The sequence below is a fragment of the Cajanus cajan genome, chromosome 2 (assembly GCF_000230855.2).
Source record: "Cajanus cajan strain Asha chromosome 2, NIPB_CcT2T_4, whole genome shotgun sequence".
NCBI classification, from domain to species: Eukaryota; Viridiplantae; Streptophyta; class Magnoliopsida; order Fabales; family Fabaceae; genus Cajanus; species Cajanus cajan.
The window spans coordinates 76,456,941-76,473,339 of NC_138518.1; the positions used below are offsets into that span (position 1 = coordinate 76,456,941).

The window sequence follows — 16,399 nt, forward strand, 5'->3', positions numbered from 1 at the left end:
TACCGCTGAGAGTGTTTTTATTTTGACATGTAAAATGTTTTTTTAAACATAATTTTAAGAAAACAAAAAAGGTCTGTTTCTTTGATTTTAATATTATTTTTAAAATATACATATATAAAAATAAGAAATAGTAATACTCACACTATCATCCTTTTCTTAATACTTTTTGTACTATTGATTAAAAATCTCAAAATTTGATAGATATTACTAGAAAATCAAAAGACTCCTTAAATTAGATGCAAGACTCATGAAATTTGTGATTTCTAATAAGATTCAATCAATAATACAGTGAATGTTAATATAAATGAATGTTAGAGAAAATGTTGTTAGCACTTGTCATCTACGGATTATATTAATGACTAATCTTTATTCAAAATTCTCAGTGAACATATTTAATAAAATATTCTCTTCTTATCATATTTTTATCTATAAAACTTAAATTTGATACTTTAATTAAAAAATTCAAGTCTATTTTCACCTATATCAATGACTTATTAGTTGAAGATAATTATACATGATATCATCACATACATCATCACTTTTTCATGTTTAAATAATAAAAGTTAATAATAAATGAAATGATAATATAATACATAAAGCAATTGACATAATTGTTTTAGTTTATTAATTAATTTTGAGTTTGAACCTTAAATAGAGTTTGAACTAGTATTAATTATTCAAAAGAAAAACTTTGTTGTTCATATGGTTAATTTTTGTTAAAAAATTGTCTCATGTGATCTATAATGATAATAAGGTTAAAATATTTTTTAGTCTTTATAGTTTCACTTACTTTATCTTTTAATCTTTATAATTTAAAATAGACTTTTTAGTTCATATACTTATATTTTTCAATTTTTCTCGGTTTTAAATAAATCTTTGTAGTCCTTATATTTGTAATTTTATAACTTTTTTAGTCCTTATCATTATTATTTTTGTAACGTTATTTGTTTTACTTTTACATGGTAGATTTTTTTATTGGGATACAAATAAGATTTTGGATAAAATAATAAAAGAAATAACAGTTTATAAAACACACACATAGGTTGAGAGATCTTTTGAGTGATAATCAAAAACAAAATTGTAAAGACTTAAACCTAAAGCGGACAATATTTCACTATTATGTTATGTGTGAAATAGCCCAATAAAATAACAAGATATAACCTTCTCCTTTTGATATAAATATCCCCTCAAAAAATACCAATAAAATAACTTTAACAATGATATCAGAGCTGACAATTCCAATACTCACATAATGGAGACAAGAAATACTATAGAGAGAGCAAAAATATAATTAAAGATGATTGTGATAAGTATCATGACAATAAGAAGATCAGGTTTGAGAATTTTAATTGAGGGGATACTTGTAGGGAAAACAATTCAAATTTTAATTTTAAATCTCTAAGATATTGTTTAGATTTTAAAAATATTGATTATTTTAGGATATCATTTAAAATTAAAATATATTTTATTTATTTTAGAGATTTATTTTCTCTTTTAAAATTAGGATGTTAAGTCAATAAATAAAAACTCTTGATATGAGAAGAATCACCTACCTTGTAAAGAGGGTTACCACCTTAAATGAAAGAGAATGTTATATGAAGGAAGGTTTCCAAGTTTCACAAAAAAACTTGTGAGGGAAGAATTTTCAAATTTTGCTGATGAAACTTGTGAGAAAGATATTTCCAAGTTTCATCCATAAAACTTATGAAAAGAGGTTTTCAAATTTCATCCACAAAACTTGAAGGAAAGATTTTCAAGAACATACATGTAATATTTTGAGATAATGAATATCCTTTTAAATGTATGTACCACATTAAACAAATTTTGTGTGATTTTTTAATCTATTTATGGTATTATTTTTAATGTGTTTCTCATCATTGTTGCAAATAAAAAAAAGGAGTTTTTTTGTTCCCAACAATTTTCAATTTTGTGACAATCAAAAAATGGTGTCTCGTGAGCATTGCCAAGTGAAGATACAAAACACATGAAACGTCTAGAGACTTAATTTGGAATAATTCCAGTAAAATAAATTCAATAGACATATAAAATTGAATTAATGTATTTGTCACATTAACATAAAAGAGATAACATTGCAAAAGAATTAACAATAGAGACTAAAAGATTGAAAATTATAAATATAAAGATTAAAAAGACTTATCTTAAATTATAAAATTAAAAAATATTAAAAAAGACAAATATAAAGATTAAAATAAATCCATTTTAAATTAGAAGAATTAAAAAGTAAAGTAAATCAAACTATAAAAATTTAAAAAGTATTTTAACCTAATACTAATACTACTACTAATAATAATAAAATAATAGAGCAAAGATAATCCCCTCTCGGTTCCTTTATATATTTTACTCCTTTTAATAAAGGTTGGATTCAATTTTAGTTTTTTTAATCAGCTGAAATATAATTAATTATTGAATTGAAAGATATAATAAAGGTGACACTTTGTCCTTTTTCTTCTGTTGTGAATTTAAAAGAAGCATAAAGAGTTGCATACTTTTGCTCTTGAGGGCATAAAGATACAAATTGATTGCCAACTAAAAAATGCCTGAATTATTATGCTGCGATTTATATGCCATATCCTATCAAAGGCTGGCATAAAGTGAGCAACATGTGTTAAGCTGCCATTTTGGCAGCAATACTCACAAACATGAACACTAACATGTATGTAATAAATAGAAGAAAGCTCCTATATGTACCTGATGCCGCCACAGTAGCACTTTCTATTAAAAATTATAAAAGAACATCAATAAGACAGAACAACACAGTGAGCAGATGCAGAGGTTATTGCTTTGACAGATTCTGTTCCTAAAGAATGGCATTCATTTATGTAATAGTGCCAGAGCAAAAGAGATGCTTCTGATTGTAAAGGGTACATGTTTCATTTCAAAACATTATCAACATTCATCAAAATTTTCTACTTTCTAGTGCCATTTTCATGAAATCATCATCACATCCTTTCTAGTAAGTGATATATTATTAATCCTGGCTAGAAAGAAAAGAAAAAAAACTAATTTTTTGGACATCTTGAATTCACACACATCTCTACAAATATATGATATTATCCAATTTAGATTTCTACTTTCATCAATTTGTTTTTGAGCATTATTCAAAAGATCGCATATCAATAGACTTTGTTTGTATTTATACATCTATATTCATCCTCTTACTTTAATATTGCGAAACTTCGTTTTTACTATAATAAATTCCCATCCTCAAATTGACACCCTAGATAGTAATTGACTGTAACCACATTCAATCAATGTGTTGAAAACATGAACAGAAGGAAACCGGGAGAATCTAATTTAAGTCATGAAGGAAAAAAAGACTCAAAGACCGCATCTCTTCAGTCCACAACTACCCTAGTGGCTTTTTTGGATGTGGTCTCACAATCCCTTACAGTTAAGTAATCATAAACTAACTAGCTTCCTGTTATGATAAGAAAGTGATAGAAGATAGGGGGAGACAATGCCTTTAATGGGCATAGCAGCAAGCAAAATGGTGCTAATAAAATTTTATCTTATGCACCCAAATGATTCCAAACTCCCACTTTTGACCATCACCACTTCAACACCCTATCATTGCAATGCTTTAGATTATAATGAGATGATTAGCCTAACCCTATTCGAGGTGACCCTAAAAGAATTTTGTTCCTGGGGATGCATGCTTGGTATAAAGATGTCCACTTACCCTTTGTTTAGTCCAAGAAAAGTGTTCTGATTGGTACATCGAAGGTTCCACTGATCGATCCATGTCCTTTGGAATATTTTTGAGACGATTTGATTAGCAATTAAAAGGAAATAATATGGCAGTGTAATTGTTTTGCTTTGCACACGAATGACACCATGGTGGACATGGAAAGTTTTATAGTAATATATATGATCTGGCAGACAAGAAAAGAGGCCATGTTATAGAAGATGGAACTTTTTGTCTGGGGTAAGACTGGAAGAAATGAAAACTTAATTTGAGAACCCTTTTGATTGGCTTGAGTGGAGAATCTAGCAAGATGGTCAATTTGGTCATCATGCGTTAATACTTAATAGTTAATACTCAAAGCGATTTGGCTCACAAGACAATGACCATGAGTATATGTGCTACAACTACAAACATATATTCTTTCTTCTACCTACGATGGGGGAATTGGCATTTCAGAAAAATACGACGCCGAATAAAGTCGATAAATTCGGAAAATGTGTTTCAGCTAATTATGATTAATGATGGGGGGAAAAAATTATTTTTCGTCAAATGTGGTCTCAATCTTATATACATATACTCATCACATATAACTTTATCTTATCAGATCAATTCATTCGATAGAGCTTTTGATATACGGGAAGTTTTCTTAGTATTATGAAATTTGTAAAAATATTATATTAGTTTCTGAATTGGCTACAATTACCATAAGACTTGCATAAAGTAAAGAGGGGTAACAAAAGCTAAGATTATATTTGGATTGGTGGCAAAAGGTGAAATGGAAAAGGATGAAGTCAAAGAATAAGTCGTTCTCATATTTGATTTGTCAAAATAGGAGTGAAATATAATGGAAGAACATGGATAATAATTCATTCTATTTCATTATTTAACCCCAATTTTTACCCTCCAAATTTGAAATATGGAACACAACTTTTAAATTATAAATGACTATTTTATTTTTATAAAATTTATCCTAATCATTGATTTTTTTTTTTCAATAAAGACAATATGAAAATTAAAAAGTTATAACTCATTTTTCTTCCATCTTTTTTTCAAACAATACAATGAAAACAATGTTTCATTCTATTACAACATATCTAAATAATGAAATAACATTTTTATTTCATTTCATTTCACTTCATTATTTACCACCGATTCAAATGTAACCTAATACAACTATACAAGTAACTGGAATATTGCTATCTAATATGGTTAAATTTTGGTTGAAGTTGTTCATTGGGTTACCCTTACAAGAGCAACAAGATATGGATATGCTCTTACACTCACTTATCTAAGAATGAGATTTATTAAATTGGAGAGATATATTTATTTCAAGAGTGATTTATGATAAAATTATTTTGTTCAATAATTTATGACATATATTTAATTTTAATAATTTAATTATTAAATTAAAAGTTTTTAATAAATAAATAAGTTTTTAAATTTTGAAAATTATTTAATTCTTTATTATATTAATTTAAATTAACATATATTCATTAAAAAAATTAACTGTTAAATCACTTAAAGTAAATATAAACTATGAATTATTGAATGAAGTAGTTCAATCAAAAGTTACTCTATGAGTAAATAATCCCTCCCAAGTTAAATTAAAGAAAGTGCATTAGATTAGTATTTTAATGAATTTTAAAATACTTTTTATTATAAAAAAGGCTTATGGTATCCAATCAAGACAATTATGATTTTTTAATGAGTATATCAAAATTTGGTAGTATTTAAATAAGACAATAATGATTTTTTTAAGAGTTCGTTAAAATTTAATGATATTCAATTAAGATTTTTTTTCACTTAAAAAAAGTCTATTGGTATTAAACAAATAGAAATTTCAATGGATTATTTTGAATAATAAAGTTTGTGAAACTTTTTAGTAAAATTTACTTGTAATTCACTTATTTAACAATCTCACTAAAACTCTTAAGATTTTGCACGACTTCTTTTCCGTTCCATTTCTCCACTTTTGTTTCTTCTTTCTCTATTTTTGTTTCTCTCTCTTTCTCATCTATGTCTTTCCTATCTTTTATTTCTTTGTCTCTCACCTTTCTTGCTTCTCTCTCCTCTTCTCTCTCCTTTTCTCTCTCTTATTTTCTTCTCTATTTCATTTTCTTTTTATCTTTTTATTCATCTCTCATTTATCATTTTCAAGATTTTGCGAGTCATGGTAATGACCTTCAAAATAAAAATGAAGGTTTCAATTTATACTATACATCCCTAAGAAATGTGATCGAGAAGATATTTAGTATTTTTAAATCATGAATCATAATTTTTAAGTCAAAACCTTTATTTCTATTTAAGATACAAGTTGAACTTGTATTAGCATATATAACACTAAATAACTTTATTTGCAAAGAATGTTATTATGAGGAATTTTCAATTAAATTGATGGATGAATCTTTATCTTCAATGTTATCGATTAATGAAAATATAATTTTGAACATATTATTTTAACTTAAAAGCATGAAAGAAAATATGTTAATGTATGAAAGACTAATATAACTTTAGATATGTGGAGAAATGTTAGTTAGAAAATATTAAAGTCAACTATTTATATAAAAAAAAAAGGTATATTAATTTTACCTTTCTTTATTATTTAAGTCATATATTTTTTATTCTTGTAGCATTAAATGTGTTTTACAAATTCGTGTTGTTTTTTAAAATTTATAAAATTCTTTAAAATCTTTTAATATAAATATGTTAAAATCTATCAAAATCAAAATTATAAAATCTTAATCAAAATTTATGTTTTAAAAGTCTTTCAAAAAATATCTTAATTTTTTTATATTAAAATAATTTTTAAAAATTTCAATCTAATAAATTCCCTAAATTAATGGCTAGATCATGAAGCACTGATATTTTTTGACGATTTCTCTATTTTATTTCTGCATATATTTCTCGGTTTGTCTTCTTATAGAAATTAGGACAGGTTTGTGGTGACAAATTTTAACTTTGCTTACTCCCCTCTGCCCCTCCAATATTAGAAAAAGAAATGTTTGGACGAATACTAAAGAAACTTGGCATCACTAATTTCTTTCTCTTCAGCGTAGTTGAGCTGTAATGAGTGCTTTTTGATTTGGAATGGGATTCATATTGAAGAAATCAAATGAACTCGTACTAGTTTGCATAAGCCAATGTTAAAGCAGAGAGAATGTCCCAAAAAAGCAGTCAAATGCTAAATCTCCATAGGTCTTGGCAAACACAAGATTCCTTCACGGACGTCTAAAGTATCTAAAAGGCACCGTCAACTAGTTTCCATTCTCCTCAAATATGTGATAGTGACACAATTGGTGTTTTTTCATGAGAGCTATGCCCCCTCCCTTTTTAAATTCAACTCCACCATCAATTAACTTACCATATCCTCAAAAGTCACTGCCACAACGGTATGTAGCCCCGGGTATACGTATCTCTCTAGTCTCTATATGTATTTCAGTATAAGATTGCTATTATTCTATTTGGAGATTATTCATGAGAAAATCAACTAATATTACGTACGTACACATGTTGAAATATTAATCATTTTTTTTTTGTAAATGACTAAAAATACATATTTTTATTTTTATTCACTTGAGAGAAGTGAAATCCTATATATAAGGCAATGTAATAGCGTCGCTTATGTTTATTTTAAGTTTAGTGCCTTTGTACCAAAGTGTTCTACCCGGTCGAATATCAAGGCTTGGTAGGTTACTTGATTTTTTTTGGGGAAGATTATAGTTGTTTTTGAAGGTTCTATAAACACAGGTACAATCTTTGGGGATATTTATACTCTAATTAATATTATCTTCAAAGTTCTGTCTTGACGTTGCTTGCAACAACAATTGTCTAGAGTTGATGATTAAGAGGACATATTGTTTTTAAACTACACATACAATTGTGGTATAATTTTTATATTATTTTAAAAATAAATTAAAATTATCATCTTTTATATATCTTTTATATTTAAATATCAAATGATACGACTATAACGTCTTATTATTTTTATTGTTAATTTTTTATGTATTACATATATAAATATCTATATTTATTATTTCGTCCAAAACTTATAAAATGTCAAGAATGATCCTATATCTTCCTTTTATATATATATATATATAAAAGAAAAATAAAATAGATTCTCGATAAAAATAAAAATAAAAAGTTTTATAATCATAAAGCAGAAAATAATGCAATGTGTTTCCCTTTCCGCCGTCATGTTAACTAAGGAAAATACATTAACGTCGTGAGAACTAGAACGTGCCCAAATTTTTTTACAACATTGCTACTGATAAATAAAAAGACAGTTTCACATTCAAATAGAACATCATTCATTATGCACTCCAGATAGTAGCCTTCTCCAACCATATGAAATCATTTTACACATTTTGGGACCTAGCAAAATCATGGTAAGGTTCTCTCTCACTTTTTGCCTCTCTTGCCGTTACCAGCCTCCCCCACCCTCCACTGAGCTAGTAAAAGCTGAAAATACATGTTGATTAGAATTTTAACATTTCAAAAATTAATTTCTCAAAGGTAATTTTAAGAATGTGATGTCCCAAAAACATTATTTCTATAATTTATTTAATACATCCCAATATCAATATTATTTCCGAGATATGTATCAATACATTTCGAAAATAAATTTTCAGGAGACATCTACAAATTCGTAAAGTACTTTCAGGAAATTTTTTTCTGAATCACCCACAATTCTTCAAGAATGCGGATATTAACTTTCGGCAAGAATATTTATAAAAATAAATAAAAAACACAGAAGGGGTGTGAGGAAAAAAGAAAAAGAGAGATGTAAAAAGAAATTCCGGCAGAATATAGATTCCAAGGCTGGCCCAGTACGCACAACCACAAATAAATATGTATCATGTTCTACAGAATACACGTCACAAATTGGTGCTGGGGTTAAAAAATAAAAGTGTGGTTAGTTGCCTATATAACCTTGGTTGCTTGTTTGTTCACATGAAGCGAGAGGAAGAAAAAACTTGTTCACACTCCTTATAGATAGCAGAGGAAAATAAGCATTATTCCAGCTTTTCCAAGCATCAAATGATTTCTATGTATACAAGTTTTAGGGGAAAGGCAACCAGCAGCATTATGTCAAGTAATACATTATTACTTTCGTACAGTACATTACAAAAGACGCCACATTGGTGGTCGTTTCTATTCCCAGAGGGCCATTTAGGTTGCGCCATATCGTCTTTTAAATAAGAAGTGTCTCTTTGCTGGATCTTTCGGCTTGCTCTTCAGCTGTCCTTGGCCTTTGTGACGCCCAGTACTGCACGGGAAAGAAAACAGAGCAATCATCACCAAAGATCTATACGTTTGTGTATATTTAATGGATGACTGTTTTCTTTGTACGAAGAATTTTATAAATTCAAAAAATTTTAAATTTTTAGAATTGGAATAATTATAATTTCAATTTTTATCATTTCTTAAATATCTTATTTGGACAACTCAATTTAAATTTTTAAAATTTTAGTTAGAATAGGATAATTTAATTTTCATTACGAATAAAATTGATTAAACCAAATATATATATATATATATATATATATATATTGAAATTTTAAAATTAAATGTTAGCCAATTTTTAAATATTTAATAATTTAAAAAAAAATATTAGATGATATTTAATAATTTTAAATATTCAATAGTTAAAAAAACTATTGATATTTCTTATGTCAATTTTGAAAAAGAAAAAAAAAAGATAAGAGAAAAAGAGAGGAAAAAAATTCAAATTCTTACTTTTCTTTTTAAAGAATTTAAAATTTTACAATTTAAAAAAAATTTCACAGTTCTTTGTAAATTCTCTATTCAAATAAAACATTTTACATCAAAGCATTTAAAATTTCTCATAAAATTGAATTACTCCATTAAAATCTTATATCCAAACACACCATAAGGTTTCATGAAAACAAATGATAACGCACCTGTACTCCATATAAACCATTCCTTTTGCGCCGGACATTGCACTCATGGATCCTTGAGATCGACGGGCATTATGAAGAGCTATTTCATCTGCATCTTCTTCTAGTTGCTCTAATCCAACTGCATCGTCACCAGCACTCAACACCTGATAGATACACATTAGTTATTTGCCAATCAACAACTCAATTCTAAGTCAAAAGGGTACGAGGTTGGAAACCTTTCCAAGAAGTGCCAATTGATCCTCAATGTGATAATAGCTCAAACGAGATCCTTCATCAGGAGGAGGCAAGCTTGTAATTACCTGTCATGTTATCATCAAAGTCTAAGCATATATAGATTGAAATCTTGAGAAGAAAGTTATGGGGGGCCGACATACATTACAAATAATCAAGCTTCGCATTGGAACTTCCGTTACAAGAGATTTTCTAGACTATTCAGTTCAACAAAATCAGGCAATTATGCATTAATCAATGCACTGTTTGGTTAGTGATTCAGAAAGAGAAGAAGAGGAAGTGACCATGTATTTAGACTTGGGTTGAGTCCAAATATATTAGCTAGTTTCTTTCCTTTTCTTCCTTCTCACCAAATATAATGATGTCTTTCTTGAGTACTTCATGTGAAAAAACAAGCGATGTTATAGCAACAACATTAAATCTTAGAATTACCCATCGGTGTTTCAGCATTTGAGGACTTGCTTTATAGTATATTTCAAGGACATAACAATTAAGTAGCCAAAGAAGATCATAGCAAAGCAGCAACCAGTTGAAATTGTTTTACTAAAAAAGAACAGATACATTATCATAAGGAAGTTCAGCTCGTTCCATGTAAGACCACAAATTATGCCATCCCATCTAACACATCGAAAACTTCAAATACAGTAGAGCAAATGTACAAACCCATGTGTGTCTCAAGGAAAAATAACTAGAAATGCAGCATATGGAGTGATTCGAGTGAACCTAAAATTCAAAGAAAATACCTTAAAGCTGTAACCCTGATCAATTAAAAATTGCTGCCTCTTAGTCGAGTAATACATCTCCTGCAAACACAAACACCGCAAAGAGTACATTACAGCATAAATATCCTGTATGACCCAATGAGTGAAACAATATATGACTTGACATAGAATAAATGTACCTGGGTATCAGTTGACACAAGGGAATAAAAAAATGCATTATACTCCTCCTTGCCCCCTGCCATTCTATCCTGAAGCTTTCCCTGGCATTTAATTCATTAATTAATGTCAGCCAACCCAAAAGCACACAATGCATTACTGACAGACAACATAAAAAAACAAGCAGCAGAAAATTTCCCCGTTTCCACAATCAGTTGTTATTTTAAGTTTAAATTCAATCTGTAGGGCAGTTATGATAGACAACAATGATATGTAGTCCTAAGACTACTCAGAAATAATAATACCGGAAACATTTTGAAACTGACCTTTGCCCTAAGAATACGACCCAGACGCTGGGCTTCTTGTCGCCTTGAACCAGCATGCGAAGAGATCTGAATTATCACATTTGCTTCAGGAATATCAATTGAGTTATCACCCACCTGAGAATATAAGGAAGCATGCAGGTATTAGATTATCAACTGTCACATTCTTTATTAAGTTTTAAAAGGGAATAGAAAACAATATTTAATAATATCAACAGGAACTCAGGAAGCATCAAGGCAGACAGCTATAAAACATAGTAGTTCTACATATTACAAATACTAGCTAACCCAACAAAAGTCATGAAGATATACCCATTCAAGTGTTCATATGCATGAACATCAAGATGCCAAACCAGTATGTTCTTTGACATATCCATGAAAAGTAAAGCAAATAAGCCTCAAAATAAAATTAAAGAAAACAGGAACACATACCTTAGAAAGAAATATAGTATTTACATCTTTGCTAGTTTTGAACGCTTGTAAAATTTTTGTCCTCTCAACATGGCTATACACAAGGCATATCAGAAAATAAGGATCAGATTCTTCAGAACAACAGAACCCAATTACCCAAATCACAGCTTCCAAAAACACAAAAAATTAAAAGTCAATATATATATACACATATGGCCTCAGCACCTTGTAGCACCATATATCATTGGTTTGCGCAGTTTCATTGCATACTCGGTGAGAGCAAACAGATTATCAGCAAAGACTATAATTTTATCACCACGTGCCCTTTCATGATAATTTATGAGAAACTCACATGCTCTGAACTTATTAGGATTCATCACATAAAGTGCCTGCAGATGAACAGATCATCAATTAAGACAAATGAATTCAAGCAAGTAAACTGGGAATAGATTTTGACCGATTAAAAGTTTTCATAAAGACTTCTAACTTCTTCAATCCAAGAAAAATCAAAATTCAAAACCACATTCACAAAACATGCAGTCTATTGCAGAAAATTATCAAATTTTCAGCAGAACCAATATTTCATAATCACCCCTTAAATTTTCTATCACCTACAGTGTTCCTAGAGGCCTTACCTGCCTCTTCTTGGAGTTCTCTTTCTTCAAATACTCAGCAAAAAACTCTTTTGTCATTGGACACCATACTTCAGCACACTGTACATTTGCAATAAAACCACCTTTTACAAGATCCAACCAATTTGCCTCATACAGCTTGGGACCAATCAGAAAGTTCAGATCTGTAATCCTTTCGTCCTCTCTGACAAGTGTAGCTGCAATTTCAATAGTCAAGATTTCACTCCTAGTAGAAAAGGTTAAGGTCATACACAAAGCAACAACAAACCAAAATTGGCACACCTGTGAGCCCAAGTTTACAGTGAGATTTAGTGATACTAATGACTTTTCGAAACATATGGGCTGGAACAACGTGCACCTGTTTATCATGTCAAAATATTATGCATAGGGAACAACCTTAAGATTTTAGGCAAGGAGTACTAATGATAAAGTTGCATGACAACCTCATCCATGAGGAGCAATCCCCATTCTCTGTTTCTTATTTCTTCAATGATCTTTTCAGATTCTTCAGACCGTTTACCACCAAAAGCAACCATATTATATGTTGTCACAACAACTCCAGCGTTACCACGGAATCTCTCTTTGCTATCAGATGTGAAACGACATATTTGTTCTTCTCGGATAGTTGACCATAGTTTAAATTGAAAAGCCCACTGATCTACAGAAACAGCATTTGTTGCCAAACAGAGGCAGCTTTTTTTTATCCGGCAAGCAGCAGAAACACCAACTAGAGACTTTCCAGCACCACAAGGTAGAACTATTATACCAGATCTTGCTCTACCTGAGAAGGTAAACATTAAATTGCAATTAGAAGTCATATATGTTTCAATGTGTAACTACCTGTTGCAGACATTAATGCTACAAAAGTCATTAACAAGGGCCAACGCTTAACTACACTAGTGATAAGTTACATTAATCCAAATATCTTTGACATGATCTTTTAATTATAACTTATGATACCAGGACATCAATTTCCAAAGTTATTTAAAAAGTATAAAAAAAATTATGAGGACTATTTTTTTTTGTTGGGGGTGGGGAGAAGGAAATTTAAGCATAAGACCTCCTACCCACAATCACCAACACACATTCCTAGTGGCTTCCACATAATAATAAAAGATTGAGAAAAACCATTGAGCAAAGGTTGCATGCTTTTAAAACGTGTTCTGAAGTCTGTATATTTTGTTTTACTAAAACATCAATTTTCCTTCACAACACTACATTGGCTGAAAAGTATAGTCTTGCAAATATGAAAAACTAGAACAGTGTGTTTTACATCTACAAATAATTCAAGAAGTAAATTTGATCAATTTAAAATAACAGTTGATTGCCACTTCAATTTAGGATGATGTGTCCTTGCAAATGTTGTCAGCCTTACCATTTCCAAACATTTTACTAAGGCTCTTCTCTTGATATGGCCGTGGTTGTGCTTGAGGCTTTAGTTCCATGTCAAGATCTGGGTTCACCTGCAGCATTAAAAGAGTTATACTGCATAAGTTACACAAAAAGTTTAAACTCCATGACCATAAGTTTGCAAGATTTTAACATCGGTAAATATATTGATTATAATCCTCAATGTTTTTTTGCAGCACAAGTATATAAAGCATTACTCACGGTATCATTTCTGAAGTCATACTCCTCCAACATGGGATAATTTAATGCATTTGGCAAGCAACGTTGCTTTACATTTTCAACCTGTATATAAATCAGAGAAATCTAAATAAAACAGCTTGATGCCAAGCAAGTCCAGTTACTGTAATCTGTTTTACAATAACAATCTAATCTATTCTTTGAAATAGCTGTCATCAAATTTGCCCCAAACAAAAAATTTAATTTTCTTAGAAGCTTCTTGTAATGAAACTCATGGAATATTTTGACACTGTTATTTAAGTGTAGGAGAATTCTACAATACAAGCAAGGCTTCTAACAGTGATAAGTATTTAAACTTATCACTGGCAATTAGAAGCACTCCAAAAAATGCCAAAGCTACATCATATAGAAGAAATAATGTAGCATTAAAAAGTATATTTAGCTGGTTCTAATCTGAATAGATGTATATATTCATTTTTTTCCTTAAATTTGATAGAATTAACTTGACACACGAAGGGTACTAATAAGAAGTATATGTGCTTCTTAGCATAAAATGAAAAACAAATAGAGCAAGAGCAAGGGAGTAAAAATATACTATAATCCTTTCCCAAAATCTCACATCTATATTACCTGAGAAGGATCAATTTCAAATGAATGGGCTTCTTTCTCCTCTGCAACTGCTGCCACTTCTGCTTCATTTAGCAACTCATCATGAGTGCCCTCAATTTCACCAGCTGCTTTGCTGATGGTAAATCCATCTCCATTTGCACTCTAAAAAAACATACGTATGTGGGAAAGGTTAGAAATAGGAATGCACACAGCAAGACGACACAATATTCATGGTAGTGTCAATAAAAGCAATTCACAGCCAAATTTATAATTTTTAGTTGTCAACAATCTACAAAGGGAGAAAAGACTTTTAGCAACCAATTCAACACAAAATGGCAGCATTGTAGTAGAACGCCTGAAGTATGCACTAGCATTATCAAAATAGAAACCAGACAGCAATAAAGGAAGTCAATCCAGTCATGCCCCACAACTATCCACTGACAAGGAAATACTACATTGTAGTTACAGGTAGGGCAACAAATCAACCCAGAACATCCAAGGATTATGCATTTGGGACATAAATATTTCTGTACCCATCACCAAGGCCTGAATAGGGAACAATCCAATTATATTACAAAGAAGGAATTAAACAAAAATATCAACCTAAGCCATCCCAAACAAGTTGGTGTCAGAAAAAAATAAAAGAATGTGACGACACACCTCAGAAACAATCCTTGCTCGAGATATAGCATCATCCCTGAGCAATGTCTTCAGTACCTGCCAAATATGGTATGACAAACTGCGTGAGATCTTACCATTCTTACCATTCACCAGAGGAATGCGAGATGCAGACGAAGTGAAAGCATCATTTATACCTCTGGAAATGGAGATTCAACAAAGTAGCGATTTTTCTTGAGCACGAGTTTCACTTTGCCATAATTGGCAGTAGAATCATGTATAAATTTAATCATCTCTTTCGGAAGCTTGGTCTTGGACAACTTGTTCAAAACACTAATGACTGTTTCTGTCTCTAGACCAACCGAAACAGCCGCATACAGCGAGTGCGGAGTAAGGTTGTATTCGTGCATCGACTCGGGCCTATCCATCACCATTCCAAATATCAAACACCCAAGCACCATTCTAAGTTCTAACAATGTAACACATCATTGCACTTTATTTTTCTTTCTCATATTAACAACAATTTCTACCTGCAAACAGGCTCGGCGATGGCGATAAGAAAATCATAAGCTTGCTTGTACAAAGGTGAGAAAGTCTCGAGGAATATGCGGCCATTGCCACAAGCCCACAGAGGGCGATTGGTGTGATCCTGTTTCAGCTCTAATTTACTAAAATCCTTAGTTTTCCCTTCTGTTTCACGCGCAAAACCCTCAATCCATTATCATCGTCAAAAACAACGCTCTAATCCTAAGGAAGAGGTTAAAATTTGAAATGAAATATAAATGAACATTACCGTCATCGTCGTATGCATCGTCGCCGCCATATACATCGTCGTCGTCGACGAATCCTTTTCGAGGATCTTCCTGCTGCAAAGAGTGTAAGAAAAGCGAAATTTAACAGAAAGAAATACAGAAAGCAAGGATCAAATATAAACTAACGAATTTAGATGAGGCCTTGAGCTTTTTGAAGGGTCGTCCTCCTTTTTCACCTGTGAATGTGAAATTGAAAGAATATTATTATTATTATTGCATAAATTTGATCTCATAGATGGATTAGAATTTAGAAATTTAGGAAGAACGGTGAAGTACCGTATCCCATGATTCCGATGGCTTGTGTTAGGGTATGGAACTTTTGTTTACTTTTTTATTTTATTAAAAGTTTTCTTTATCTATGAAGCACTGCAGCAACAATCAAAAATCGATGACGGAAATGAAAGCGCGACTGAATTTGCTAATTTATATATTCTGATGTTCATTACTCCGTTACCGACTTACCGCTTATAACTGCGATGGAGGAGACGGTGCAAGTCGCGTGCTTCTCTACCACTATGGGCCGGCCCAAAACATAGTCTTTGTTCGTGTTGGGCTGACCAAATTTTCATTCTTGTTTTCTTCTTTCAAACCTATTGTGCATTTTTGTTTTTTTTTTTCTGGAAATTAACTTTAGAATGTATATTTACATATTTGTAAACTTTTGAACT

General features: G+C 30.5%; 1 protein-coding gene across 2 annotated transcripts; it reads right to left on the reverse strand.

Annotated features, from left to right (window-relative positions):
• Positions 1 to 8,492: 8,492 nt before the first annotated feature.
• On the reverse strand, positions 8,493 to 16,166 carry LOC109800779 (general transcription and DNA repair factor IIH helicase/translocase subunit XPB1). 2 transcript variants are annotated; one of them, XM_020361652.3, is made up of 20 exons: positions 16,008 to 16,166; positions 15,858 to 15,907; positions 15,713 to 15,782; positions 15,450 to 15,609; positions 15,117 to 15,339; positions 14,962 to 15,018; positions 14,323 to 14,463; positions 13,717 to 13,797; positions 13,481 to 13,568; positions 12,549 to 12,886; positions 12,388 to 12,463; positions 12,109 to 12,302; positions 11,699 to 11,862; positions 11,495 to 11,567; positions 11,066 to 11,179; positions 10,763 to 10,843; positions 10,605 to 10,664; positions 9,846 to 9,929; positions 9,631 to 9,773; positions 8,493 to 8,975 (listed from the first exon to the last, which is right to left on the reverse strand). In XM_020361652.3, exons 1-20 carry the CDS (start codon positions 16,015 to 16,017, stop codon positions 8,879 to 8,881), a joined length of 2,304 nt encoding a protein of 767 aa, XP_020217241.1. In that variant the 5' UTR covers positions 16,018 to 16,166; the 3' UTR covers positions 8,493 to 8,878. The 2 variants fall into 2 exon arrangements, with proteins under 2 accessions (XP_020217241.1, XP_020217240.1); XM_020361651.3 differs by having other exon boundaries at positions 15,713 to 15,785.
• Positions 16,167 to 16,399: the final 233 nt, after the last annotated feature.

Excerpts from the sequence above, each read along its gene's own strand:
- LOC109800779 (XM_020361651.3), bottom strand. Across the intron at positions 13,798-14,322 it reads TTGAAATTGATCCTTCTCAG|GTTGAAAATGTAAAGCAACG; the intron begins GTAATATAGATG and ends ATTTATATACAG. Across the intron at positions 11,568-11,698 it reads ATGATATATGGTGCTACAAG|CCATGTTGAGAGGACAAAAA; the intron begins GTGCTGAGGCCA and ends CCTTGTGTATAG.